The 26,305-nt window shown below is 45.2% G+C and overlaps 1 protein-coding gene across 2 annotated transcripts in view; it reads left to right on the top strand.

The window, feature by feature from the left end:
- The window catches only part of RANBP3L (RAN binding protein 3 like), a 98,213-nt gene that overhangs the window by 33,783 nt on the left and 38,125 nt on the right, over positions 1-26,305 (top strand). For both annotated transcript variants that reach the window (XM_030193044.1, XM_030193043.1), the window contains exons 2-7: positions 14,471-14,529; positions 16,406-16,448; positions 17,358-17,423; positions 19,180-19,254; positions 19,905-19,976; positions 20,518-20,666. In XM_030193044.1, the coding sequence (XP_030048904.1) occupies positions 14,471-14,529; positions 16,406-16,448; positions 17,358-17,423; positions 19,180-19,254; positions 19,905-19,976; positions 20,518-20,666 (464 nt within the window). The remainder of the gene's footprint in view (positions 1-14,470; positions 14,530-16,405; positions 16,449-17,357; positions 17,424-19,179; positions 19,255-19,904; positions 19,977-20,517; positions 20,667-26,305) is intronic.

Genomic DNA, 26,305 nt, shown 5'->3' with positions numbered 1-26,305 from the left:
CTATCCTACCCTCTCAACCTCCAACCCCTCTTCCCCCCGCCACCCAATTTCAGCTAAGCTTCTGTGGATCCATTCCTTCTGTACAGGATTCCTTTATGCCTATCCCACGCATGTTTGAATTCCGTTACCGTTTTCATCTCCACCACCTCCCGCGGGAGGGCATTCCAAGCGTTCAACACCCTCTCTGTGAAGAAATACTTCCTGACATCTTTCCTGAGTCTGCCCCCCTTCAATCTCATTTCATGTCCTCTCGTTCTACCGCCTTCCCATCTCCGGAAAAGATTTGTTTGCGGATTAATACCTTTCAAATATTTGAACGTCTGTATCATATCACCCCTATTCCTCCTTTCCTCCAGAGTATACATGTTCAGGTCAGCAAGTCTCTCTTCATACGTCTTGGAACGCAACTCCCATACCATCCTCGTAGCTTTTCTTTGTACCGCTTCCATTTTTTTAACATCCTTCGCAAGGTACGGCCTCCAAAACTGAACACAATACTCCAGGTGGGGCCTCACCAACGTCTTATATAGGGGTATTAAAACCTCTTTTCTTCTGCTGGTCACACCTCTCTCTATACAGCCTAGCAACCTTCTCGCTATGGCCACCGCCTTGTCACACTGTTTCATCGCCTTCAGGTCCTCAGATACTATCACCCCAAGATCCCTCTCCCCGTCCGTGTCTATCAGGCTCTCCCCACCTAACACATACGCCTCCCTTGGATTTCTACTCCCTAAGTGCATCACTTTGTATTTCTTCGCATTGAATTTTAATTGCCAAATGTTAGACCATTCTTCCAGCTTCTTCAGATCTTTTTTCATGTTTTCCACTCCCTCCGGGGTGTCCACTCTGTTGCAAATCTTGGTGTCATCCGCAAAAAGGCAAACTTTACCTTGTAACCCTTCGGCAATGTCACTCACAAATATATTGAACAGAATGGGCCCCAGCACCGATTCCTGAGACACTCCACTACTCACCTTTCCCTCCTCCGAGCGAACTCCATTTACCACCACCCTCTGGCGTCTGCCCGTCAACCAGTTCCTAATCCAGTTCACCACTTCGGGTCCTATCTTCAGCCCTTCTAGTTTATTCAAGAGCCTCCTGTGGGGAACCGTGTCAAAAGCCTTGCTGAAATCTAAGTAGATGACGTCCATAGCACGTCCTTGATTTAATTCTCCTGTCACCCAGTCAAAGAATTCAATGAGATTCGTTTGGCACGATTTCCCTTTGGTGAAACCATGTTGTCTCGGATCTTGCAATTTATTGGCTTCCAGGAAATTCACTATCCTTTCCTTCAGCATGGCTTCCATTACTTTTCCAATAACCGAAGTGAGGCTTACCGGCCTATAGTTTCCAGCGTCTTCCCTATCACCACTTTTGTGAAGAGGGACCACCTCCGCCGTTCTCCAATCCCTCGGAACCTCTCCCGTCTCCAAGGATTTATTAAACAATTCTTTAAGAGGAGCCGCCAGAACCTCTCTGAGCTCCCTCAGTATTCTGGGGTGGATCCCGTTCGGCCCCATGGCTTTGTCCACCTTTAGCTTTCCAAGTTGTTCATACACACTCTCTTCCGTGAACGGTGCTCTATCCACTTCATTCTCAAGTGTACTTTTGCCAGTCCCTCTCGGTCCTTCCCCAGGATTTTCTTCAGTGAAAACAGAACAAAAGTATATATTTAGCAAATTGGCTTTTTCTTCATCATTTTCTACATAGCGTTTTGCTGTATCTTTTAGTCTCACAATCCCCTTTTTAGTCTTTCTCCTTTCACTAATATACCTGAAGAAGTTTTTGTCTCCCCTCCGTACATTTCTAGCCATTTGTTCTTCCGCTTGTGCCTTCGCCAGACGTACCTCTCTCTTGGCTTCTTTCAGTTTCATCCGGTATTCCTCCCCGTGTTCCTCTACTTGAGATTTTTTGTATTTCTGGAACGCTAACTCTTTAGCCTTTATTTTCTCAGCCACTTGCTTTGAAAACCATATCGGTTTCCTTTTTCTCTTGCTTTTATTTACTCTCCTTACATAAAGGTCTGTGGCCCTGTTTATTACTTCTTTCAGCTTGGACCACTGTCCTTCCACATGTTGTGCGTTCTCGCAGCCCATCAGCTCCTTCCTCAGGTATTCCCCCATTTTGTTAAAGTCAGTTCGCTTGAAGTCCAGGACTTTGAGTTTAGAGTGGCCGCTAACCACATGAGCCGTTATATCAAAACAAACCGTTTGGTGGTCACTGCTTCCCAGGTGCGCAGCCACTCGGACATTTGGCACACTATCTCCATTCGTGAGCACCAGATCCAGCATCGCTCCCTCCCTTGTGGGTTCCGTCACCATTTGTCTGAGCAGAGCACTTTGGAAAGCATCTACAATCTCTCTACTTCTTTCCGATTTCGCAGAAGGAACCTTCCAATCTACATCCGGCAGATTAAAATCTCCCAACAACAGCACCTCTCTTTTCTTCCCCAACTTTTGAATGTCAGCGATCAGATCTTTATCCAGTTCCTCCAATTGTGTCGGGGGTCTGTAGACAACACCCACGTGGACCAAGGTTCTATCCTCTCTTGTTAAGGTGATCCATATCGCTTCTTCCTTTCCCCACTTCCCTGTCATTTCAGTTGCTGCGATATCATCTCTCACATACAGAGCTACTCCTCCACCTTTACGTACCTCTCTATCCTTCCTAAAAAGATTATAGCCTGGTATGTTTACATCCCATTCATGGGAACCATTGAGCCATGTCTCTGTGACTGCAACTATGTCCAAGTCAGTCTCCAACATCAGGGCTTGAAGGTCATGAATTTTATTGCTTAGACTGTGAGCATTTGTGGTCATTGCTTTCCAACTACATTTCCTAGTATGTGTTTTGGGTTTAGTGATTTTTGTTCCCTCTTCCTTGCTTTTTTTTTTTTCTTCTGCTTCAATTTTAGATTCAGGAACATCACAGTGCTGTAGTGGAGCAAAAGAATTTTGTAGTGGCAACACTTGTGCGGGCGGATGCTTCTGTGTCACATGACGAATTCTGCCTGAGCCTACTGTGAACCATCTGTTCCTTTGTGGTTTTATTCTCTGAGGCAGTGGTGAGAAGTTATGATTCTGCACAGTCCTATAAGTTGTTTTAATTGCATCTAATTCTTGCATTACTTTATAGAGCTCTTGTTTTAAAGTAGATAGCTGAAGACAGATAGGACAAGCTTTAAGTTTCCAGATGATTGGCCTTGAAACTAAAGCAGCACAATTATTGCAGAGAATAAAAGTCATCCTGATTGGTTGAAATGGGTATGAACAGGTGTACTATGTTGGAGTATCAGCCTGCAAGGCTGCCTGTGTATGATTGAGGAGTAAAGTTAATGAGGTTTGGTTTGTCTATAAATGAGTGGACAACCCTGGGGTGGGTGGGATTATAAGTCCCAATGGGTCAGCTAAGTGCTGCTATCAAGGGAATTCTCTAGCTGAATGGACCAAAATGGTAGTGTCTGATCCAGGACTTTACAATTTATTTTACTTTTAAAACTGCCCTAGATATTAATCATTTTTCTTTTAAATAAATCTAGATATTGCCAATAATTATAGCAGTGTCAGCTATGTAAAAATGCCCCTCCCCTCTATCAGAGTTTGGCAGGAACAGAAAGAAAGAAAGACAAAGAGAGGTTTCCCAGTGCTAATTAAATTGATTAAGCAACAAGCCTTAAAAATTTAAGACAATATCAGGTAGGTTTCTCACCTAGAGCCAGTCAATTTGAGAAATATGGGATTTAGAGGTAGATGCACTAAACGTTTTTCATCGTTAAATGAGCCCTCAGGGAAGAATTTCCTATCCTTTCCATGCACTTAAGCCTATTTTCCGACGACAGTAGCAGCTAACGAAAACGGAATGGAGATGAGCAATTAGTGTGAAAACCCCATTGAAACGACATGCACTAACCTTTTCCGATTGCCTTTACGCAGGAAAAAGGCAGGAAAACTAACGAGAGGTCTGGACCTCTCGTTAGGACAGCTCCGTGGCAGGAAAAAGTGTTAAGTGAAAAAATAAACAAACTTTGAGCCAATCCCAGCGCATTAGCAGAGCTAAAAGCGCTGTGATTGGTCCAAAGGACCTCAGAAAACACATAAAAAAATAAAAATAAAAAAAGGATCGGGAGGGGGCAAGGGCGCTCATCAGGAGCGTCCTGTACGGACGGCCTTGCCCCCCCCCCCCCCGCTGCTCCCCACTTTCCGCCGCTCCCCCCACCCCGAAAAAGCAAACTTCTAGAAGCCCCTGCCCCCCTCCCTTCCTCACTACTCTCTCACCTCAGCTCCACCTCCCAACATCCTCCGTCCGTGCCCCGCCCCCTTTTGGGGTCGTCGCCGCCATTCCCCTCCTCCATCGGGCCCCCCTTCCTCTTACCGGGCCCGTGCAGCGCCTCTCTCCTCCGAAGGCGCTGCACGGGCAAGAAGAAAGCTGAATCAGCTGATGCCTGCCTTCGCGATGGCGCGTCTTTCTTCTGCTGCGCCCGCCCCTGTCTGACGTCAGTAACCTACGTAGGTTACTGACGTCAGACAGGGGCGGGCCCAGGAGGAGAAAGACGCTCTATCGAAGCTAGGCGAAGGCAGGCATCAGCTGATTCAGCTTTCTTCTTGCCCGTGCAGCGCCTTCGGACAGAGGAGAGAGGCGCTGCACGGGCCCGGTAAGAGGAAGGGGGGCCCGATGGAGGAGGGGAATGGCGGCGACGACCCCAAAAGGGGGCGGGGCACGGACGGAGGATGTCGGGAGGCGGAGCTGAGGTGAGAGAGTAGTGAGGAAGGGAGGGGGGCAGGGGCTTCTAGAAGTTTGCTTTTTCGGGGTGGGGGGAGCGGCGGAAAGTGGGGAGGGGGCAGGGGCTGCTAGAATTTTGCTTTTTCGGGGTGGGGGGAGCGGCGGAAAGTGGGGAGCAGCGGGGGGGGGGGGCAAGGCCGTCTGTACAGGACGCTCCTGATGAGCGCCCTTGCCCCCTCCCGACCCTTTTTTTTAATTTTTGTTTTTATTTGGGAGCCATGTGCTTGCGATTTGACTGTGTTTTGACTGTTTGTGGCATGCGCAGAGCAGCTAACATAACGCTTGGCTGCTCTGCGCATGATTTGGGGGCCGATTAACGATGTGTATTGTGATTCTTTGATACATTGTACGTTTCACTACCGATCTCAGCATGTGTGACTTTTTTTTTTGGTGCATTTTTCGTTATTTTAAAATCGTTAGGGACTTTAACGATTTAGATTTTTTTACGTTTGGTTGCTGCATCTGCCTCTTAGGGGTCAGAATAAACCTGTCCTTTTTGCAGGAGCTTGGTTCAGTCCCAGCACCTGGAAGTTAGAAGTATTCAGAATGGCACCCGAATATATGCTTAACATGATTGAACTATCCTTAAGAAATGCCAGCCCAGAAAACAGAAACTATCTACTCCTACATCTACCCAACTGCAAAAACACCATCTACAAAACTATCTACACAGCAGAATGTAGCTACCTGGGTTCCAAATGGTGTAACTCGATACCAAAAACCATAAGAAGCATCTCAAATCTCCTCCAATTCAGAATAGAAATGAAAACCTACCTCTTCAAAAACTATATGAATAAGTATCACCAAAACTCTACAACTGAACACAAAAGAAGGGGGAAAGGGGGAGGAAAAGGAGGGGAAGAAGGTAGGGGAAAGATGAAGGGAAATGAAAAATAAAAAAATCAGAGCCTTGAATAACATATAAAGAATACCAATGCGTTAATCAAAGAATAATCATACCTAATGACATACAGTGGGGGAAATAAGTATTTGATCCCTTGCTGATTTTGTAAGTTTGCCCACTGACAAAGACATGAGCAGCCCATAATTGAAGGGTAGGTTATTGGTAACAGTGAGAGATAGCACATCACAAATTAAATCCGGAAAATCACATTGTGGAAAGTATATGAATTTATTTGCATTCTGCAGAGGGAAATAAGTATTTAATCCCTCTGGCAAACAAGACCTAATACTTGGTGGCAAAACCCTTGTTGGCAAGCACAGCGGTCAGACGTCTTCTGTAGTTGATGATGAGGTTTGCACACATGTCAGGAGGAATTTTGGTCCACTCCTCTTTGCAGATCATCTCTAAATCATTAAGAGTTCTGGGCTGTCGCTTGGCAACTCGCAGCTTCAGCTCCCTCCATAAGTTTTCAATGGGATTAAGGTCTGGTGACTGGCTAGGCCACTCCATGACCCTAATGTGCTTCTTCCTGAGCCACTCCTTTGTTGCCTTGGCTGTATGTTTTGGGTCATTGTCGTGCTGGAAGACCCAGCCACGACCCATTTTTAAGGCCCTGGCGGAGGGAAGGAGGTTGTCACTCAGAATTGTACGGTACATGGCCCCATCCATTCTCCCATTGATGCGGTGAAGTAGTCCTGTGCCCTTAGCAGAGAAACACCCCCAAAACATAACATTTCCACCTCCATGCTTGACAGTGGGGACGGTGTTCTTTGGGTCATAGGCAGCATTTCTCTTCCTCCAAACACGGCGAGTTGAGTTCATGCCAAAGAGCTCAATTTTTGTCTCATCTGACCACAGCACCTTCTCCCAATCACTCTCGACATCATCCAGGTGTTCACTGGCAAACTTCAGACGGGCCGTCACATGTGCCTTCCGGAGCAGGGGGACCTTGCGGGCACTGCAGGATTGCAATCCGTTATGTCGTAATGTGTTACCAATGGTTTTCGTGGTGACAGTGGTCCCAGCTGCCTTGAGATCATTGACAAGTTCCCCCCTTGTAGTTGTAGGCTGATTTCTAACCTTCCTCATGATCAAGGATACCCCACGAGGTGAGATTTTGCGTGGAGCCCCAGATCTTTGTCGATTGACAGTCATTTTGTACTTCTTCCATTTTCTTACTATGGCACCAACAGTTGTCTCCTTCTCGCCCAGCGTCTTACTGATGGTTTTGTAGCCCATTCCAGCCTTATGCAGGTGTATGATCTTGTCCCTGACATCCTTAGACAGCTCCTTGCTCTTGGCCATTTTGTAGAGGTTAGAGTCTGACTGATTCACTGAGTCTGTGGACAGGTGTCTTTCATACAGGTGACCATTGCCGTCAGCTGTCTGTCATGCAGGTAACGAGTTGATTTGGAGCATCTACCTGGTCTGTAGGGGCCAGATCTCTTACTGGTTGGTGGGGGATCAAATACTTATTTCCCCTCTGCAGAATGCAAATAAATTCATATACTTTCCACAATGTGATTTTCCGGATTTAATTTGTGATGTGCTATCTCTCACTGTTACCAATAACCTACCCTTCAATTATGGGCTGCTCATGTCTTTGTCAGTGGGCAAACTTACAAAATCAGCAAGGGATCAAATACTTATTTCCCCCACTGTACCTGTGTCCAAACTTCCAAAGAAAGTACCAGCATCGAAACCATTCTCACAACAGCAAAAGTATAACTGAAAAGTGGAATGCTATTCTGTTGACAACTTTAATCGCTATAGAACAATCAACATGCACCACACTGAGGAACTTCTTTCAAAATTGTAGCTTATAGTAAGCTGCTTCTTCTTTTTTTATTTTATTTTAATTATCACCATAACTCTAACTTGTTTCGGGAGGGGGGTTGGAGGGACTGGAGCTCCCATGTCGCTAGCTTGGGGTGGAGGGGTTCCATTGGGGGGAATGGGGGGCCTGATAACATGCAAATGCATGCTGGACAGGGCTCACCATTCCTCCCCAATGGTCTGCAAACCCTGTCAGCTCCGAGATGGCGTAGGGGATCATTGGGGAGGAATATATTTAGCATGCATTTGCATGCTAGTTGCGGTCAGAGCCCGCAAGTGCGTTTCACGTGCTCATGGGCTCTGATCATGGGGCGGTAGGAAATGCAGGTGCTAACATGGCTCTAATAGCCTCTTTTGCCCGCGTTTGCTTCTTATCATTAGCCCATGTGTTTCCTATGAGTCTCATAGTCCTTGGAATAGTCTTACATTTCCATTATGTACTGAAGTAATGACTGTAATTGATTAGGAGGTCGGTAAGAATAGAGGAAAAATCTGTAGACAGCATGGAAAGTGTTAATGTGTACTTTTTACTGTAGGTACTCCATTGTACAGTCAGTAATTTGAAAATGAGAATATCTAACAGGAATGAGATGGTTTTATGTGTTCTCACCTTTGTGCTGCATAATTTTGATGTGGTTTTTGAAAGATTTCCAAATAGTTTTAGCTCAGTTCTCTCTTCTTTGCTGTGCCAAGATTTTTTTTGGCTTACTCAAAAATCAAACATTCTGTATGTTTTATTTTCTCTAGCTTAACCCTCCAGGTCTGTATTTGTTTTATTTGTTTTTAAATCTTGCTGTTAAGGTTGTCACATGAAAATAACTTTTGTCCTGGACCAGAATGTAAGAAAAAACTGGATTAAGGTGGTTTAAATATGTCATGAGGAGGAATTCAACTGAAATGTTAGAGGAAAGAAAGCATGATGTAGTGGTTATAACTGGAGCATGCAAACAAGCTGTCTGTGTTATATGCCTCCACAGGAAAATTAACAGCAACTGAAGGGTTATCCTAATACACATTCTGGTAATTTTCCTAACATAGGGGCCCTTCTACTAAGCCGCAGAAAACTCTGGGATTAGCGCGTGTTAATGCAGGACTTTCCCATATGCTAAACCCACTTTTAATGTGGCATTATTGCATATTTTTTTGCAGGTCCCATGCTAATTTTTCCATTAGCATGCAGGGCTCCTTCTTAGGCGGCGATACTAGGGGCCCTTTTACTAAAGCTTAGGGCATGTTAAATTCTAAGAAGTCCTTAGGTATATAGGGCCAGATTCTGTATATGGGGGCAAAAAAAATCAGTGCCGAAAAATACCATGCTAAGCAGCATTCTATAAACCTTGCCTAAAGTTAGGCACAGTTTATAGAATACGAGTAGCAGTCATCCCATGTCTAAAATTTAGGTTCAGCCATTTATGCCAACTAAAATCTGGTGTAAATGCCCATGTTTTATTTAGCAGTGCATCAGACATATTCTGCAACAGTGTGCGTAATTTTCAGAAATGACCTTGACCCACCTAAGGCCACACTCCCTTTTGTGATCCGCGCATTAGAATTTACGCGGATTACTTTACAGAATACGCCTATAAAGGTGCGTGTTTGAATTCTAATTTGTGGTGATTAGTGCCAATAGTTGCTTGTTATTGGCCAGTTATCAGCTTGTTAAACAATTAAGTTGCGCATGCAAATCGACTATGTGTGCAGATTTCTGCGCACAACTTTAGACACCATTTGTAGAATCTGGGGGTTAATAGGGTCCTTAGCATGCACTAAGCTTTAGTAAAAGGCCCCTCAGCTAGCTTTATCCAGTTAGTGTGCGCTAATGTGAACATGCAAGCTGGATAACATTTTTATGCTCATTCCTTAGCTGTGACATACCCTCGCCTGAAAAGAATTTAAAAATCTCAATAGCACACAATTAGCACATGCTGGCAGGCAAATTATCACAAATCACTTTAAAGTGTTTTGTGGTAAGCCAGAGAATGTGGTAAAAGCAATTAGCTTAACAGAGTTTAAAAAAGGTTTGGCTAATTTCCTAAAAATCTGTAAGCCATTATTAAGATGGACTTGGGAAAATCCACTGCTTATTTCTAGGATAAGCAGCATAAAATGCATTGTACTGTTTTGGAACTTGCCAGGTACTTGTGACCTGGATTGGCCACTGTTAGAAACAGGATACTGGGCTTGATGGACCTTCGGTCTGTCCCAGTATGGCAACGCTTATGTTCTTATGCCTCTAACTTGCACTGTTTCACAGAGACCCTCTTTCTGTAGGTCACAGATGGTATCCAGTAATAAGATTTTTGAAATAGTGACACTGACTGACTTTACTATTCCTAACCTTGCAAGAAATGTTTATACAAAGTTTCTTACTGCTTTACCACTCTTGTTTAGATCCATGCTATCATGACTTTTATGATAGGTTGCACAGAGAGTGAGATTTACCATACCAACGAGAGAGATTTTCCAGGGGTCTAAATCTAGAAAGATTCAAGAGTAGTATTGATTTTCAAATTCATAAAGCAGCATAAAATATTTGCATTTCTTGAAGCTTCTGAAAGGATACAGACAAATTGGAAGTAACATGGGCTGAAAATTGCCCTCTATTCAGTGGCTAAAAGCATGTGCATAAGTTTTGCAGTACATGACGGGACAAGGGAGGGCAAAGGACGCTCAGATTTTCTTCCTACTGGTACGAAATATTTGGCTTCTCTTTGCATTGCCTCTCATGAAAGCAATGATCAGAACTGATATATCAGCACTGAGGCTCGAATGAAAGAAGAGGCTCAAAGTGAGTGAGTGAGAGAGCACTCAAATGAGTGTGACCCACTCCTACTGAGTGAGACTTGGAGGCGTATTTTCAAAGCACTTAAAAGGCTTCCAAAATTCCATAGAAACCTATGGAACTTTGGAAGGCTAAGTGCTTTGAAAATATGCCTATTGGTATCTCTGATTGCCTTTCCTGGTCCTTCAGACATGTGTCTTTTCTATCCTATAGATTGCACAGTGTGTTCACACCCTCAAGAAACATAACACCATTCATATCTAGGAAATCTTCTACCAGCTCATAGCGGTTTCTACCCGTCCGAGGCTGCTGGCTATGTAGAACGTTCACTCCTTGTTCTCAGACATCACTGCTGTACAAGTGTGCTACACATCATTGCTTTATTAAATGCAGTGATTACAAGCTACAGGTGAAAGTGAGGCAATCTCTGCTCTGTACAATATTTGGGTACAAGCTTGCAGCTGTTTATATCCTGCAATTCTCAACCCATTACTCATCAGCACACTCAAATAATCATTTCATAATACAATGTTTCAACATCTTAAGTATTAGTGTGAATTGAATAATGTATATTTCTAAACATTTTCTAGCATTTTTATAAGAATATAGTGGAGTACAACCCTCAAAATGTGTGAAAAACAAAACAAAAAAAAAAACTAGGCAAATCAATACACTAGGAAGTCACTGTACTAATGCATGGGATTACCCTTTGGTTAGTAACCTGTTTCTAGCAAAAATGAACTATAGATACAAATTAGCTACAGAGCCTGGTTGAAAAAGATAATGACACTTCTCTGAAGTGTATTTATTTATTGTAATCACTGACTTTTTTGTGCCCCAGTTTTCCCTTGACTGCGTTAATGAGCTGCATTGTATTGTATTCCATCACAGCATCTCATTAATTAAAAATTTTAGTAACATTTCATGTATAGAAAACAATGGGGCTGATTTTCGAAAGAGAAAAACGTCTACAAAGTGGCATAAAGTAGCATTTGGACATTTTTCTCACCAAAAAGTCCAAATCAATACTTTTGAAACCCATTTTCTTGATGTTTTTCTATGCGGTTTGTCTGCAGTGTGTCTAGATCTCAAGGGGGCATGTCGGGGATGGGATGTTAAGGGTGGGATTTAGGCGTTTCTTAAGACCTGTACGTTTTTCAGCCATAATGGAACAAAATGAAAATGCCCAGGATTAAAACTAAGACATTTTGAGGTAAACCTGTTTTAATAATGACTAAGCCACAAGAAAGTGCCCTAAATGACCAGATGACCACTGGAGGAATAAAGGAATGACCCCCCCCCCTTACTCCCCGAATGGTCGCTGTCCACCTCCCACCTCCCATACATGTAAAAGAAATAGTACATACCAGCCTCTATGACAGCCTCATATGTTATAGCCAGTCGTATTAAGCAGCAAGCAGGTCCCTGGAGTAGCCTAGTGGTTGGTGCAGTGCACTATGTAGAATTGGACCCAAGCCAATAACCCACTCTGTTACACTTGTGGTAGAAAGCATGAGCCATCCAAAACCCACCAAACACCTACTGTACCCATATATAGGTGACACTTGCAGCCAAGTGGTGTGGAGTTGGGTACAGTAGGTTTTTGGTGGGTTTTGGAGGGCTCACTAAGCAATATAAGGGAGCAACGGTGAGATGTGTACCTGGGACCTTTTATGTAAAGTCCACTGCAGTACCCTAGGGGCCCACAGCTCTGCTGTGATGTCTGTGTGGCCAGTCTACTAAGAATGCCGGCTCCTCCTACATCCCAGTGGCTTGTTTTGTGTGCTTTTCACTTGGACTTTTTTTTTTTTTTTTCAAAAGCAGACCAAAAAGATAAATGCATAGAACACAAAAACATCTAGCAAGTGGCCCTTTTCAAAACAAAATTTGACGTTTTGCTGTTTTGAAAATGGCTATATATGCTATTCAGCTTCTGGATGTTTTGAACAAAACGTCCAAAGTCATATTGAAAATGCCCCTCAATGTGCAAAAGTGTACTACTCAAGAGAAGGTTATAAATTTTTTTTTACACAAGGAACCAATGAGTGAAAAACACGAAAAAGCACCAACATTTCTGCAGTTTTGCACATTACTGCATTTTGTACTTTCTTTACACATTGGCCCCTTTTATGAATATTTATTGCTTTTTAGTAAATAAGTTTGTAAGACTGTCCCCAATAAACGAGCAAAGATCCAAGAAAAGACAAAAATGTTCATACACTAAGGGGCCCTTTTACTAAGCCGCGTGTCTACGCGCGCCCAACACACACCAAAATGGAGTTACCATCTGACTACCGCGTGGCTCTTGTGGTAATTTCATTTTTGACACACGTCCGATACGTGTGTCCAAACAATAATTTTTATTTTTGGATGAGCATATCAGATGCGCGCCAAGTGGCATTTGACACGAGTAGGTCATTACCGCCTGGTTACCGCATTACACTTTACTGCTAGGTCAATGGCTGGCAGTAAGGTCTCAGACCCAAAGTGGATGCACGGCAATTTTCATTTTGCCGCACGCCCATTTTCGGCAAAACTTAAAAAGGTATTTTCTACGGGTGCACGGAAAAATGATTCTGCGCACGCCCAAAACACACGTCTACACTACCAAAGGCCATTTTTCAGCATGCCTTTGTAAAAGGGCCCTTTTGTAATATATATATATATATATAAGTAAATTCAAATTACATTAACCCCCGGATTCTATATAGGATGGCAGAGGAGTGTGGTAGCTGTGTTAGTCCACTCTTAAGGTTATCAATAGAAATCAAACAAAATAAAACATGGAAAAGAAAATAAGATGATACCTTTTTATTGGACATAACTTAATAAAGCAAATGTGCTAGCTGACAGTGTATATAAGTGAAAACATTCAAGCATTACTATGACAGTCTGACAGGGTGGGAGGATGGGGGTGGGTAGGAGGTATACATGGGGACATCAAAGCATATCATTGATATTCTAACAGGATGGGTGTGGATAGGTGAGGGGTGGAGAGAAATACAGCTTTATGGTTTATAATGGGCTAGGAACCCCAGATCCCTGTTAAGTCCTTTCTGTTGGGTGTTAAAATATTCAATCATTCTGACTTCAAAGGTCTTACGTTCTTGTATGGTTTTAAAGTTACCTTTCAGGATTCTCACTGTGAAGTCACTGGTACAGTGTCCTGGTCCTGTAAAATGCTGACCAACAGGGGTGGGAACCCTACTGGCATCAGTATTGTTCATGTGATGTCTATGTAAATTGAATCTTGTCTTAAGCATCTGGCCTGTTTCTCCAATATAGCATCCTTCGTTACATTTTGTACACTGAATGATATATACCACATTGGAAGATGAGCAAGTGAAAGATTCTTTTATGTTGAATATCTTTCCTTTGTGGATGACTGTGGGGTCCTGTGAAATATTTTGGCATAGTTTGCAACTGGATAAATTACAGGGAAGTGTGCCCTTCTGTTCCTTTTCAGTCTGTGATGGAAGTTTACTTCTGATTAGCTTGTGTTTTAAATTTGGTGGCTGTCGGAAGGCCAGTACTGGTGGGGATGGGAATATCTCTTTTAGTAATTCATCCTCATGGAGTATAGGTTGTAGATCTCTTATGATTTTCCTCAGTTTTTCCAGCTCTGGATTGTATGTAACTACAAGGGGGATTCTGTCTGTGGATTTTTTCTCCTTGTACTGTAGCAGATTCTCCCTGGGTGTTTTGAGGATGGCTAAATTTCTGTGCCCAATCCCAAGATGAGCACACATCTGAATTGTTTACCAAGCCAATTAATGTCAATAATTGACCATTAACAATCAATTATTGGCATTAATTGGCATCAATTATGATTTGTACATGCATCTGGCAGCACGCTATTCTTTAACACTACACATGGGCAGGTCAGGAGTGTTCTCACAAGATGTGCGCAGTGTTTTAGAATTCGGGGGATCTGCGCCCAACTTGCACACAAGGATTTACACCAGGCTTCAGTTGGCGTAAGTCCTCGCGCTCAAATTTGGACACAGGAATCCGAGCTAAGCGCTATTCTATAAAAGACAAATGCCCTTTATAGAACCACGCTTAGCACGGATTATTTCCAGCACTCAAATTTCGGTGCCATTTACTGAATCTATTTATAAATCTGTTTATTTATCAATGTGAAAATCTTCCCTTTTGTTCTCCTACAGAGAAGTCTGTGATTGCTCAGCCAATATTTGTCTTTGAAAAGAAAGAACGACCGTACAAGGTAAAAGAAAACTCAAGCCTCATCTTTCTTCATCTTGTCGTCCTCAACTCCTCAGCACCACTGATTACTCTGCCAAATTTGCAGTCATTCAGGCATGGTTGTCACTCTCTTTGCTTCTGAAATTGCATTGCTTCATTGTAGACTGACCATGTAGTTCCATGTCAATCGGTTTGGGATTTACTCCCATGAAGGGCAATTCTATAATCTTAAGCACTCGTATTTATATGTCCTTTGCCTGCATAAATATATAGAATGCAAGAACTTATGCGCATGTGTACACATATCTGTGAAAGTGGCAGCAGGACACCCAACACTATTCTAAGAACATAAGCATTGTCATACTGGGACAGACCAGGGGTCCGTCAAGCCTACTATCCTGTTTCCAACACTGGCCAATCTAAGTCCAAGCACATGAGAAGATTCCAAAAGAGTAAAACAGATTTTATGCTACTTATCCCAAGGAATAAGCAGTGGATTTCCCAAGTCCATCTTAAGAATAGCTTATGGACTTTTGTTTTAAGAGCTTGTCTAAACTTTTTTTTAAACCTTGCTATGCTAACTGCTTTTACCATGTTGAGTGTAGAAATATTTTCTCCAATTTTCTTAAACTTTACTACTTAGTAGCTTCGTTGCGTACCCTCTAGTCATAGTAACATAGTCCTTTTATTTTTGGAAAGAGTAAACAAGCGATTCACATCTGTTCCACTCCACTCAGTATTTTATAGACCTCTATTATGTCTCCCCTTAGCCGTCTGTTCTCCAAGTTAAAAAGTGCTAGCCTCTTTACCCTTTCCTCATAGGGAAGTTGTCCGATCCTCATCATCATTTTCGTCACCCTTCACTGTACCTTGTCTAATTCCGCTGTATCTTTTTAAAGATGCGATATAACATCTTAATGACATTGCGTGTAAATTCAAGGGGGCATACACATGGGCAGGACTCCCAGTTAAGCACATAACTTACAGAATACTGTTAAGTTATGCATATCCCTGCTGCATTTCTGTGCCCACAGTTTGCCAGGTCTATAGCTGGTGGAAATATGGTGGAAATATTTTTTTGCTTAAAGAATAGTTAAGCTCTGGAACTTGTTGCCGGAGGATGTGGTTACAGCGGCTAACATATCTGGGTTTAAAAATGGTTTGGACAAGTTCCTGTAGGAAAAGTCCATAGTCTGCTGTTGAGATAGACATGGGGGAAGTCACTGCTTGCCCTGGGATTGGTAGCATAGAATGTTTCTACTATTTGGGATTCTGCCAGGTACTTGTGACTTGGATTAGCCACTGTTGGAAGCAGGATACCGGACCAGATGGACCATTGGTCTGATCCAGTATGGCTATTCTTATGCTCTTATATAAATATTAGGCAAGCTGATACCAGGTGACACTAGTATTCTATAGAACCTAGGTATTCAGATTATAGAATAGGCCCCTACCAAGCATCAACAGGGCACGTGAATGGAGGCACCCAGTTATAGAATTGCTCCCATTGTGTCTAGAAACTTGTAGTAAGTGTGTGTGGGTGGGGGGAGTTGGCTTGCCTGCTTCCTTCATCTTCTGTGGGCTTCCAGCTCAATTGAAATTGATCTGTTTTGATCAATGGTACCATGAGGATTTATTCACAGGTAACTAACATTTACCCTACTTTATGGCATAAGAAAATGGACATCCATCAGGAAAGGCCTTCACATATTACTTACACAGACACACACAATTCAGAGAGAGCCCCTGTAGTGGTTATGGACTCATATAACGTGCCTTGAGGTAAAATACATATGGTTGCCTCCAATGACTAGCGCTAACATGTATGTTCCAAGTTAAATTCATGGCTGATGACAGCCATTGATGTCTCATTACAACTTTTATTTATTTCCTTTTAGAGACATGCAGAAGATCTTGTTCACAGTCATAAGGCAGAAAATGGTAATAATTTATATTTCTGACTGTTCATGAATATAGTCATGCCTAGGTTGTCTGTAACTGTTTAATCCAGATTCTTGGGAAGGGCTGATGATAATTCTGCTCTGGTTATATAAGGCCCAATATTCAGCCTACAGCAATCGGCATTTTGCTGACCTCCACCAGTGTTATCCCTGGAAATTCAATGCTGGGCCACGTCTGGGCTCCAGCATTGAATTTCCGGGTATACGACCTATGCCGGTGAAAACATAGTCAGTTAAGTGCAATATTCAGAACTTAACTGGCCAGGGCAAACTGCATAAAGATAGGATTGACTTTTATCTGGTCCTGTTTATGCTGTTTCTTTGGCCAGTTAAGGGGCCCTTTTACTAAACTGTGTACAAATCGAGACTAGCATCGGGGTAACATGGACGCCGGCAGTAATTTCAAAGTTGGTGCGTGCTGTTTCCTGCTGTGAAAAATATTTTCCTACCACATGGGGCGTTCCTGGCAATAATTGGCAACGTGGCCATGTTAGCACGTGCTGATTACTGCATGAGTAGTGCGTGAACCCATACTACACAGCCATTTATTGCCCCAATAAAAAAAGCTCTTCTTCCCAGCTGTGGTAAAAAAAAATGTCCCAGTGTGTGCCAAATTCACGCATCCAGACTACCACAAGCCACTTTTTACCGCAGCTTAGTACAAGGGCCCCTAAGTGCTGAATATTGGCACTTAACCGGCCGACTCCACCCCCAGAACACCTCCAAAATAGCCCGTTTTGTGTCAGGTGCTAACCGGGTAGTAGCACTATCCGATTAAGTGCCTCTGAATATGACCAGTAAGCCCCGAACAAGCAATTTAATTGGCCAGGAGCGTGTGCCCCATAGTGCACAGGATAATAATCTGTTGCATGCCCTATGTCTTCCATAGATTACAGCGGTTGTCCTGAAAAACGTGTGAGATCCTCCTCTTTCACTTATTCTCAGTCCAGCACAGGTACAGTGCTTTGGTTGCCTTTATTATTGTTGTTGTTATTGAAATTTCCAATCATCGTTCCCATTTAGATTAAATCCAAAAAGAGGAAGCACATGAGATTTTAATTGCACGAAACTCTTCCTCTGTAGCTGGGTTGCCCTGAACATATTAGGAATTGGGTTCATTCCCTGTCCACAGAAAAGCCTGAAGGGCAATTCTGTAAAGGGCACTCAAAAAGGCATCAGTCAAATGAGGGACTGAGGAAGGGGGGAGGATGTTTGGTAGACAGGAGCAAAATGGAGCAGAGTGAATATTATTGGGATTGTAGATGGTTTGGTGAGGGCAGAGAGGTGGCAAGTTAGAGGATAAGTGAGGTTTAACCACACACTGAGATGCCACTAAGCAGCACAATACACTAACAAATGCTTCAATTATTTTTTGTTGCAGGTGTGTATTTGGTTGCTTTCTTTTGACACTATCCATGCGCCTGTTTCTGGTCCCACCCAGTGAACATTCATTCTCTACCCCAAACACAACCCTTTTAGGAGCCCACACACCTATACTCTATAAAGGCTTAGTATGTTCCCGGATTTTGGGCAGCCAGATGTTTATTATTGTCATTATAAGCTTTCAAAACCATATTTTTATCAAACTCCATTGAGAAGAAAACCAATAGGGTAGCTTTTGTGGAGATTTCATGATAAGATGATTCCAAACAAGCATATAGCTGAAGGCTCTCTGTTGAAACTGTTGCGTATGTCCTGTGTTTGGTCTCATTCTTCAAAAACACATTTGAAAAAAAAAATAATACATTTTTGATATACCAACAGATTAAAGTTCAGGAAAATCCAGCATTTCACATAAGTATTTTTTAAACAACTCCAAAGAAGACAACAATCAAGTCTTTCTAAAGTTTAGGAATCTTGAGATTCTTAGCTTGAGCAGTATTCTCCATACACCCAATCTAACAATGAAAGAGCAAGTTCTTTTTAATATATGCCAAACTAGTGGCCTGCAAAGATTGTAAACAACGAAGGACAAATGATGGCACCCCACAAAAAACAGTATTACAAGAGTCAATATGTGAAAGGGCAAAGGTATGAATTAATGTGTGAAGAACAGCAAAGTCAAGATACCGGCAGATAGACCGGATCCAGCAACGCCAACAGAAACCTTTCGTAACTACCTGAGAGACATGGAATTGGAAGGACAGTTTAGAATCAAAAAATGATCCCAAGGTACCAGAATGAGGTGACTTAGGTGCCTGCAGTTACACCAGCTGTATGGTGCACCGATGCTGGGTTATGCTAGTATTCTGTAAGTGAATCTGGGAACCCAAATGGTGTTATAGAATAGGCCAGTGATTCCCAAACCTGGTCCTGGAGGCACCCCAGCCAGTCAGGTTTTCAGGATATCCGCAATGAATATTCATGAGAGAGATTTGCAAGCACTGCCTTCTTAATATGCAAATCTATCTCATGAATATTCATTGCGGATATCCTGAAAACCTGACTGGCTGGGCTGTCTCTAGGAACAGGTATGGGAACCACTGGAATAGGCTCTCACAGTGCAGCATCAGAATACTTAACAGGAGGTGTCCATTTATAGACTTATCATGTATAAAACCACAGTAGGAAAGAAACAACTCTTCCTAACAAAACATATATCTGCTAGAACCTTTTTAAAAGTGTATTCTGAATTGTAAATGAAAACATAGCGTTCAGCTGACATGATTTGTGCCACTTCTCACTGATTTCATTGTTGCTTGTATTTCTAGATGAAAATGGCTCTGAGAAAAGAGTGAGATCATCATCCTTCACTGTCCTTCCTACATTTCCTCCCTCACAGCTAGGTAAGATATTTTTTTGGGAAGCAATATTTGAAAGCTCAGAGCAGGAGTCTTCCAGCACTGCTGTGGACAGGCAGATCTGCTTGCTAATGATGCAGTTGCTTGACTTACTGAACCTTTTGCCGCTCCCTTTCCTGTCAGCAGGGGCAGCGGAACACCTTTTTGATTGGAGGGGCCAGACAAACCAACCTCTGGCCCCTCCCATAAGATCTCTAATTGTTGACATGGTTTTGGACAAAATATTGATCAGACCATGGTCCCAGTGGACAACCCCATTCCAGTGCCTATGCCTGTCAGATTTAGCTCCTCTACCGTTATATGAAGCTTGATGCAGTGAGGGGCAGGTCCAGAGCGGTCTTCAGCTCCCCTGCACATCTCTAGAGAGGGCTGATATGCAGAATTCATGTGCCTCCAGCCTCGTATGTCCTTGCCTCACCACAGGGATGTTGTGCAGTCAATATAATTGTGCCCCATTTGAATCCTATTAACCTCCTCACCATTCGCTAAACACTTTGACGGATGTAGTGATCCTTAAATCATAAGCAAAGACGTGGGTATTTTAAGATAGTTGCACTGAACATATGTAACCAGAGAGTACCCGTTGTGCCTACTAAAGATAGATTAAGCATGTTTGGAATCTTTATATATTCCAGTGAAGAAAAATAACGTGTTCATGCCCTCAACTCTGTGTCAACTCAATGTCAACAGCACAAGTACGGAAAGAGGTGAGTGATGAGAGCTGAGACGTTTGCTGCACCAAGTATCGTATGAACCCCTACTGTTTTATAGGATAATTTTATAACAGGCTGCCTAATTTGTGTGACAGTTATGATTGAAAGGTATATCAATTTTCAAATGGAAAGTATACGCCTAATTCTAACATAGTAACATAGTAGATAACGGCAGATAAAGACCTGTACGGTCCATCTAGTCTGCCCAACAGTATCATATGGTCTGATAATTCATATGTATTCTCTCTGAATATTACTACACAGAAAGTGCCTGCACACATTTACATCTACTATTTTTAGTATGCAGAAAATTCCCAATTTTTATGCACACATATGCATGTTTTATAAAACCTGTGTTCAAATGCTAACCTCCACTCAGGTCAGACAAACACTTTAGTCCAGGTAGCTTTATAAAAGGCTCTTTCTGCATGTAAAACACTGCTTTACCTGCAAAAATGCTTTTTAAAAATACCCCCCCCCCCCCCCCCCCCCCTCCAGGTCACTAACACTGGTCTTCTTCTGCTGTGTTTTTAAGAATCCTCATCACAAATGCAACAGCGGAGAGTTCTTAGGCCTGCCATCTTGCAGCCACCATCACAAGTTCAGCTGTGTGGGGAAGAAAAGAATGGAGTTTCAAAGAACATATTTACAACTTGCCAAATCAAAGACAAATCAAATGATGAGGTAAAAAAGACCTAATCACTGTAGATGTTGCATTATTTTATCTTGAAATTGTTGACCCAGCAGGAGTTTACTTTCTGCTTTTTGTTTTTTGCTTTTGCTTTATTCTTTGCTTCCATACAGTTGGCGTTCCTTTTTCTGAGTACTATGGTTGTATTGCTATTTTATTTATTATGTACCCCGCTTTAATGGTTGCCCTTAAGTGGTTTATCAAATAAAATAATCTTGAACCTGGAAAACATTTTACACATTGCTCAACCAGTTATAGGCCTGAACATTCATCTGCAAAAAAAAGTTAAATTGTTTGAGTTTGAAAATTGCCCCAGACAGAGCAGCCAGATGTAGCCAAATATTGTAGGCAGCTATAGTTAGCTGCTCTTTAGGTTAGTGGAAATTTTAGAAAATATACATAGAATTATGCACGTGAACTTCCTTTCCTAGAGCTCCAGCAAATTTTCAAAGAGAAACTACCCAGGCATTGACTGCAGCGTTTATCACTGTATTTTGAAGAACCAAAAACCCTGTATTTTAGAAGTATTCACTACTGTAATACTTAGATGAAATTAAGAAATAAGCTACATAACTGAAATTAAATATGATTGTCCCAGAGTAGGAAGGACTTCGAGTCATAGAATGGGCACATTTCTCTACATTTGGCTGACTGGGGTCCCGATGCTCAAAAGTAAACGTGGGTGCTAGAAGCCATTAGCACCAGACTAGCGCTAGCAATTACCGGCGCAGAATTTCAGAGGCCTGTTGCGCAGGAAGGAACAGTGCAATGAGCATACAAATGCATGCTCATGAGGTCATTTGCTATTCCTCCCCAATGCTCAGTAGACAGCACACCAAACAAGGGTGCTCTTTCTGCTGTAAACCCTGTGCCAGCTCGGAGCTGGCCTTGGGGTTGTGCCAAGCCATGGTGAGAAAAGCTTAACACTGGACTGACCAAGCAATGCCCAGAGCTGCAGCACAAGAGACCATGCGGGGAGGGAGCTAGGACTGGGAACGGTGCTGTGGAGATGGGCAGGAAAATGGCTGCAGAGCTTTTCCTTCAGCAGACAGACTGGCAGAAGATGGGCAGCAGGGAGGGAAGGACACTGTATCCTTTTCTGCATTGTAACGCACAAATTCCCCTGCTTCAGACCGGGGCCCAGCTTCAGGTAGGCCATCACACCGCTAGACAACCCCTCCTCCCCCGCTGGCGCTCTGGGCACGCACTGAAGAGCTCTGCTTAACACACAGCTCTTCTCCGAGGACAAGCAGGCTGCTTGTTCTCACTGATGGGTGACGTCCACGGCAGCCCCTCCAATCGGAACACTTTCTAGCAAAGTCCTTTGCTAGTCCTCGCGCGCCGATGCGCACCGCGCATGCGCGGCCGTCTTCCCGCCCGAACCGGCTCGTGCCGGCCAGTCTTCTTTTGTCCGCGCTCGGTACGGTCGTGTTTCGCCGTTCGCGCCCCAAAGTTGACCTCGCGCGTCGTTTATCGACTTCGTTCTTCAAAAAAAAAAAAAAAAAAAAAAAGGTGTCGGAAGGAGACCTTTATGGTTTTCTCCCTTCCCGTACTTCTAGTTTTGCCCCGGTAAGTTTTCTTTCGTCGTCGGGGTAGGCCCTATTTAGGCCTCGGTTGAAGTTTTTCTTCCCCCTATTTTTGTGGTGCCATTTTCGCCATTTTGATCTCGCCGGCGCGATTTTTCCGCCCATGACATCGAAGTCTTCCAGCGGCTTCAAGAAGTGCACCCAATGCGCCCGGGTAATCTCGCTCACTGACAGGCACGCGTCGTGTCTTCAGTGTCTGGGGGCTGGGCACCGCCCTCAGGCCTGTAGTCTGTGTTCTCTTTTGCAAAAGCGGACTCAGGTAGCGAGATTAGCCCAGTGGAACATTTTGTTCTCGGGCTCTTCGTTGGCATCGGCACCGGGAGTATCGACTGCTTCGACGTCATCGGCGCCCGGACCTTCATCCTCGCCCCCGATTGCATCGAGTGCATCGAGGCATTGGCCCTCTGCATCGGGGCGACATCGGAGGGCTGCGTCAGCGTCGGTGGTATCGAGACCTCCTCGTCTGCTGATGTCGTCGGACGGTGGTGCTTCGTCTGGAGTGCAGGTGAGGGCTGTCCATTCCCCTGCTGGTGGCGGTGAGCCTTCGGGTGGGTCTCCCCCTACCCTGAGGGCTCCTGCGGTACAGCCCCCCCAAGACCGACCCTCTTCGGCCTCGGCCCCGAGGAAGAGACGGCTGGATTCTACGTCCTCCTCGTCGGTGCCGGGAAGCTCCGGTGACGTGCTTCGTTCCAAAAAATCGAAGAAGCATCGTCACCGGTCCCCTTCCCGTGTCAGCACCGAGAGCTCTGGGTCGCCGAGGGAGTCGGCACCCAGTAAGCATCGGCACCGAGAGGACCGCTCGCCCTCTGTTCAAGAGGTGTCGATGCGCTCCCCTTTGGACAGCCCGGAACAGCCTCCACGCCCGGAACAGGTTCTGACATCGACTCCTGCATCGGCTTCCATGTCTTTTTCCACAGCCGCTCTGCACGAGAGCCTCCGGGCCGTTCTCCCAGAGATCCTGGGAGAGCTGTTGCGCCCTACCCCTCCGGTACCGTGAGTGCTTGCGCCTCCGGTACCATCGAGCGAGGCGCCGGCTGGCCCATTGTCCGGGGTGAGGTCTCCGACATCGGTGCTGCTTGCGGTACCGAGTGCGGTAGCCTCCCAGGAAGGCTCCCCGACTACGTCGGCGGAGGGAGCTTCGCCGGTGCGGGCGAGGGAGTCTACCTCTCGACGCTCCCACCGTGGCCGTGGTTCCATGGAGTTGAGCCGGGCACGGTTGCAGACACAGGTCCGTGAACTAGTGTCTGACACCGATGGTGAGGCCTCGTGGGAAGAGGAAGAAGACATCAGATATTTCTCTGACGAGGAGTCTGAGGGTCTTCCTTCTGATCCCACTCCCTCTCCTGAAAGACAGCTTTCTCCTCCTGAGAGCCTGTCTTTCGCTTCCTTTGTCTGGGAGATGTCTACGGCCATCCCCTTCCCGGTGGTTGTGGAGGACGAGCCCAGGGCTGAAATGTTTGAGCTCCTGGACTATCCTTCTCCACCTAAGGAAGCGTCCACAGTACCCATGCATCATGTCCTCAAAAAGACATTGCTGGCGAACTGGACCAAGCCTCTAAGTAATCCCCACATTCCCAAGAAGATCGAGTCCCAGTACCGGATCCATGGGGACCCAGAGCTGATGCGCACTCAGTTGCCTCATGACTCTGGAGTTGTGGATTTGGCCCTAAAGAAGGCCAAGAGTTCTAGAGAGCATGCTTCGGCGCCCCCGGGCAAGGACTCTAGAACCTTGGACTCCTTTGGGAGGAAGGCCTACCATTCTTCTATGCTCGTGGCCAAGATTCAGTCCTACCAGCTCTACACGAGCATACACATGCGGAACAATGTGCGGCAGTTGGCGGGCTTGGTGGACAAGCTCCCCCCTGAGCAAGCCAAGCCATTTCAGGAGGTGGTCAGGCAGCTGAAGGCGTGCAGAAAATTCCTGGCCAGAGGGGTGTATGACACCTTTGATGTTGCGTCCAGGGCCGCTGCTCAAGGTGTGGTGATGCGCAGACTCTCATGGCTGCGTGCCTCCGACCTGGAGAATAGAATCCAGCAGCGGATTGCGGACTCGCCTTGCTGTGCGGATAATATTTTTGGAGAAAAAGTCGAGCAGGTGGTAGAGCAGCTCCACCAGCGGGACACCGCATTCGACAAGTTCTCCCGCCGGCAGCCTTCAGCCTCTACCTCTACAGGTAGAAGATTTTTTGGGGGAAGGAAGACTGTTCCCTACTCTTCTGGCAAGCGTAGGTACAATCCTCCTTCTCGACAGCCTGCGGCCCAGGCTAAGCCCCAGCGCGCTCGCTCTCGTCAGCAGCATGCGACTCAGCAAGGCCCCTCGGCTCCCCAGCAAAAGCAAGGGACGAGCTTTTGACTGGCTCCAGCAGAGCATAGCCGACATCCAAGTGTCAGTGCCGGGCGACCTGCCAGTCAGAGGGAGGTTGAAAGCTTTTCACCAAAGGTGGCCTCTCATAACCTCCGATCAATGGGTTCTCCAAATAGTCCGGCAAGGATACACCCTCAATTTGGCCTCAAAACCTCCAAATTGTCCACCGGGAGCTCAGTCTTACAGCTTCCAACACAAGCAGGTACTTGCAGAGGAACTCTCCGCCCTTCTCAGCGCCAATGCGGTCGAGCCCGTGCCATCCGGGCAAGAAGGGCTGGGATTCTATTCCAGGTACTTCCTTGTGGAAAAGAAAACAGGGGGGATGCGTCCCATCCTAGACCTAAGGGCCCTGAACAAATATCTGGTCAAAGAAAAGTTCAGGATGCTTTCCCTAGGCACCCTTCTCCCCATGATTCAGGAAAACGATTGGCTATGCTCTCTGGACTTGAAGGACGCCTACACGCACATCCCGATACTGCCAGCTCACAGACAGTATCTGCGATTTCAGCTGGGCATACGTCACTTCCAGTACTGTGTGCTACCCTTTGGGCTCGCCTCTGCGCCCAGAGTGTTCACGAAGTGCTTGGCTGTAGTAGCAGCAGCACTTCGCAGACTGGGGGTACACGTGTTCCCATATCTCGACGATTGGCTGGTGAAGAACACATCCGAGGCAGGAGCCCTGCAGTCCATGCAGATGACTATTCGCCTCCTGGAGCTACTGGGGTTTGTGATAAATTATCCAAAGTCCCATCTTCTCCCAGTGCAGAAACTCGAATTCATAGGAGCTCTGCTGGATTCTCGGACGGCTCGCGCCTATCTCCCAGAGACGAGAGCCAACAACTTGTTGTCCCTCGTCTCGCGGGTGCAAGCGTCCCAGCAGATCACAGCTCGGCAGATGTTGAGATTGCTGGGCCACATGGCCTCCACAGTTCATGTGACTCCCATGGCCCGCCTTCACATGAGATCTGCTCAATGGACTCTAGCTTCCCAGTGGTTTCAGGCTGCTGGGGATCTAGAAGACGTGATCCACCTGTCCACGAGTTTTCTCAAATCCCTGTATTGGTGGACGATTTGGTCCAATTTGACTCTGGGACGTCCTTTCCAAATTCCTCAGCCACAAAAAGTGCTGACCACGGATGCGTCTCTCCTGGGGTGGGGAGCTCATGTCGATGGGCTTCACACCCAAGGAAGCTGGTCCCTCCAGGAACGCGATCTGCAGATCAATCTTCTGGAGTTACGAGCGATCTGGAACGCTCTGAAGACTTTCAGAGATCGGCTGTCCCACCAAATTATCCAAATTCAGACAGACAACCAGGTTGCCATGTATTACGTCAACAAGCAGGGGGGCACCGGATCTCGCCCCCTGTGTCAGGAAGCCGTCAGCATGTGGCTCTGGGCTCGCCGTCACGGCATGGTGCTCCAAGCCACATATCTGGCAGGCGTAAACAACAGTCTGGCCGACAGGTTGAGCAGGATTATGCAACCTCACGAGTGGTCGCTCAATTCCCGGGTAGTGCAACAGATCTTCCAGGTGTGGGGCACCCCCTTGGTAGATCTCTTTGCATCTCGAGCCAACCACAAGGTCCCTCAGTTCTGTTCCAGGCTTCAGGCCCACGGCAGACTGGCATCGGATGCCTTCCTCCTGGACTGGGGGGAGGGTCTGCTGTATGCTTATCCTCCC

This window comes from Microcaecilia unicolor, chromosome 2, assembly GCF_901765095.1.
Source record: "Microcaecilia unicolor chromosome 2, aMicUni1.1, whole genome shotgun sequence".
Taxonomy (NCBI): domain Eukaryota; kingdom Metazoa; phylum Chordata; class Amphibia; order Gymnophiona; family Siphonopidae; genus Microcaecilia; species Microcaecilia unicolor.
This window is presented reverse-complemented; position numbering and strand designations above follow the sequence as displayed.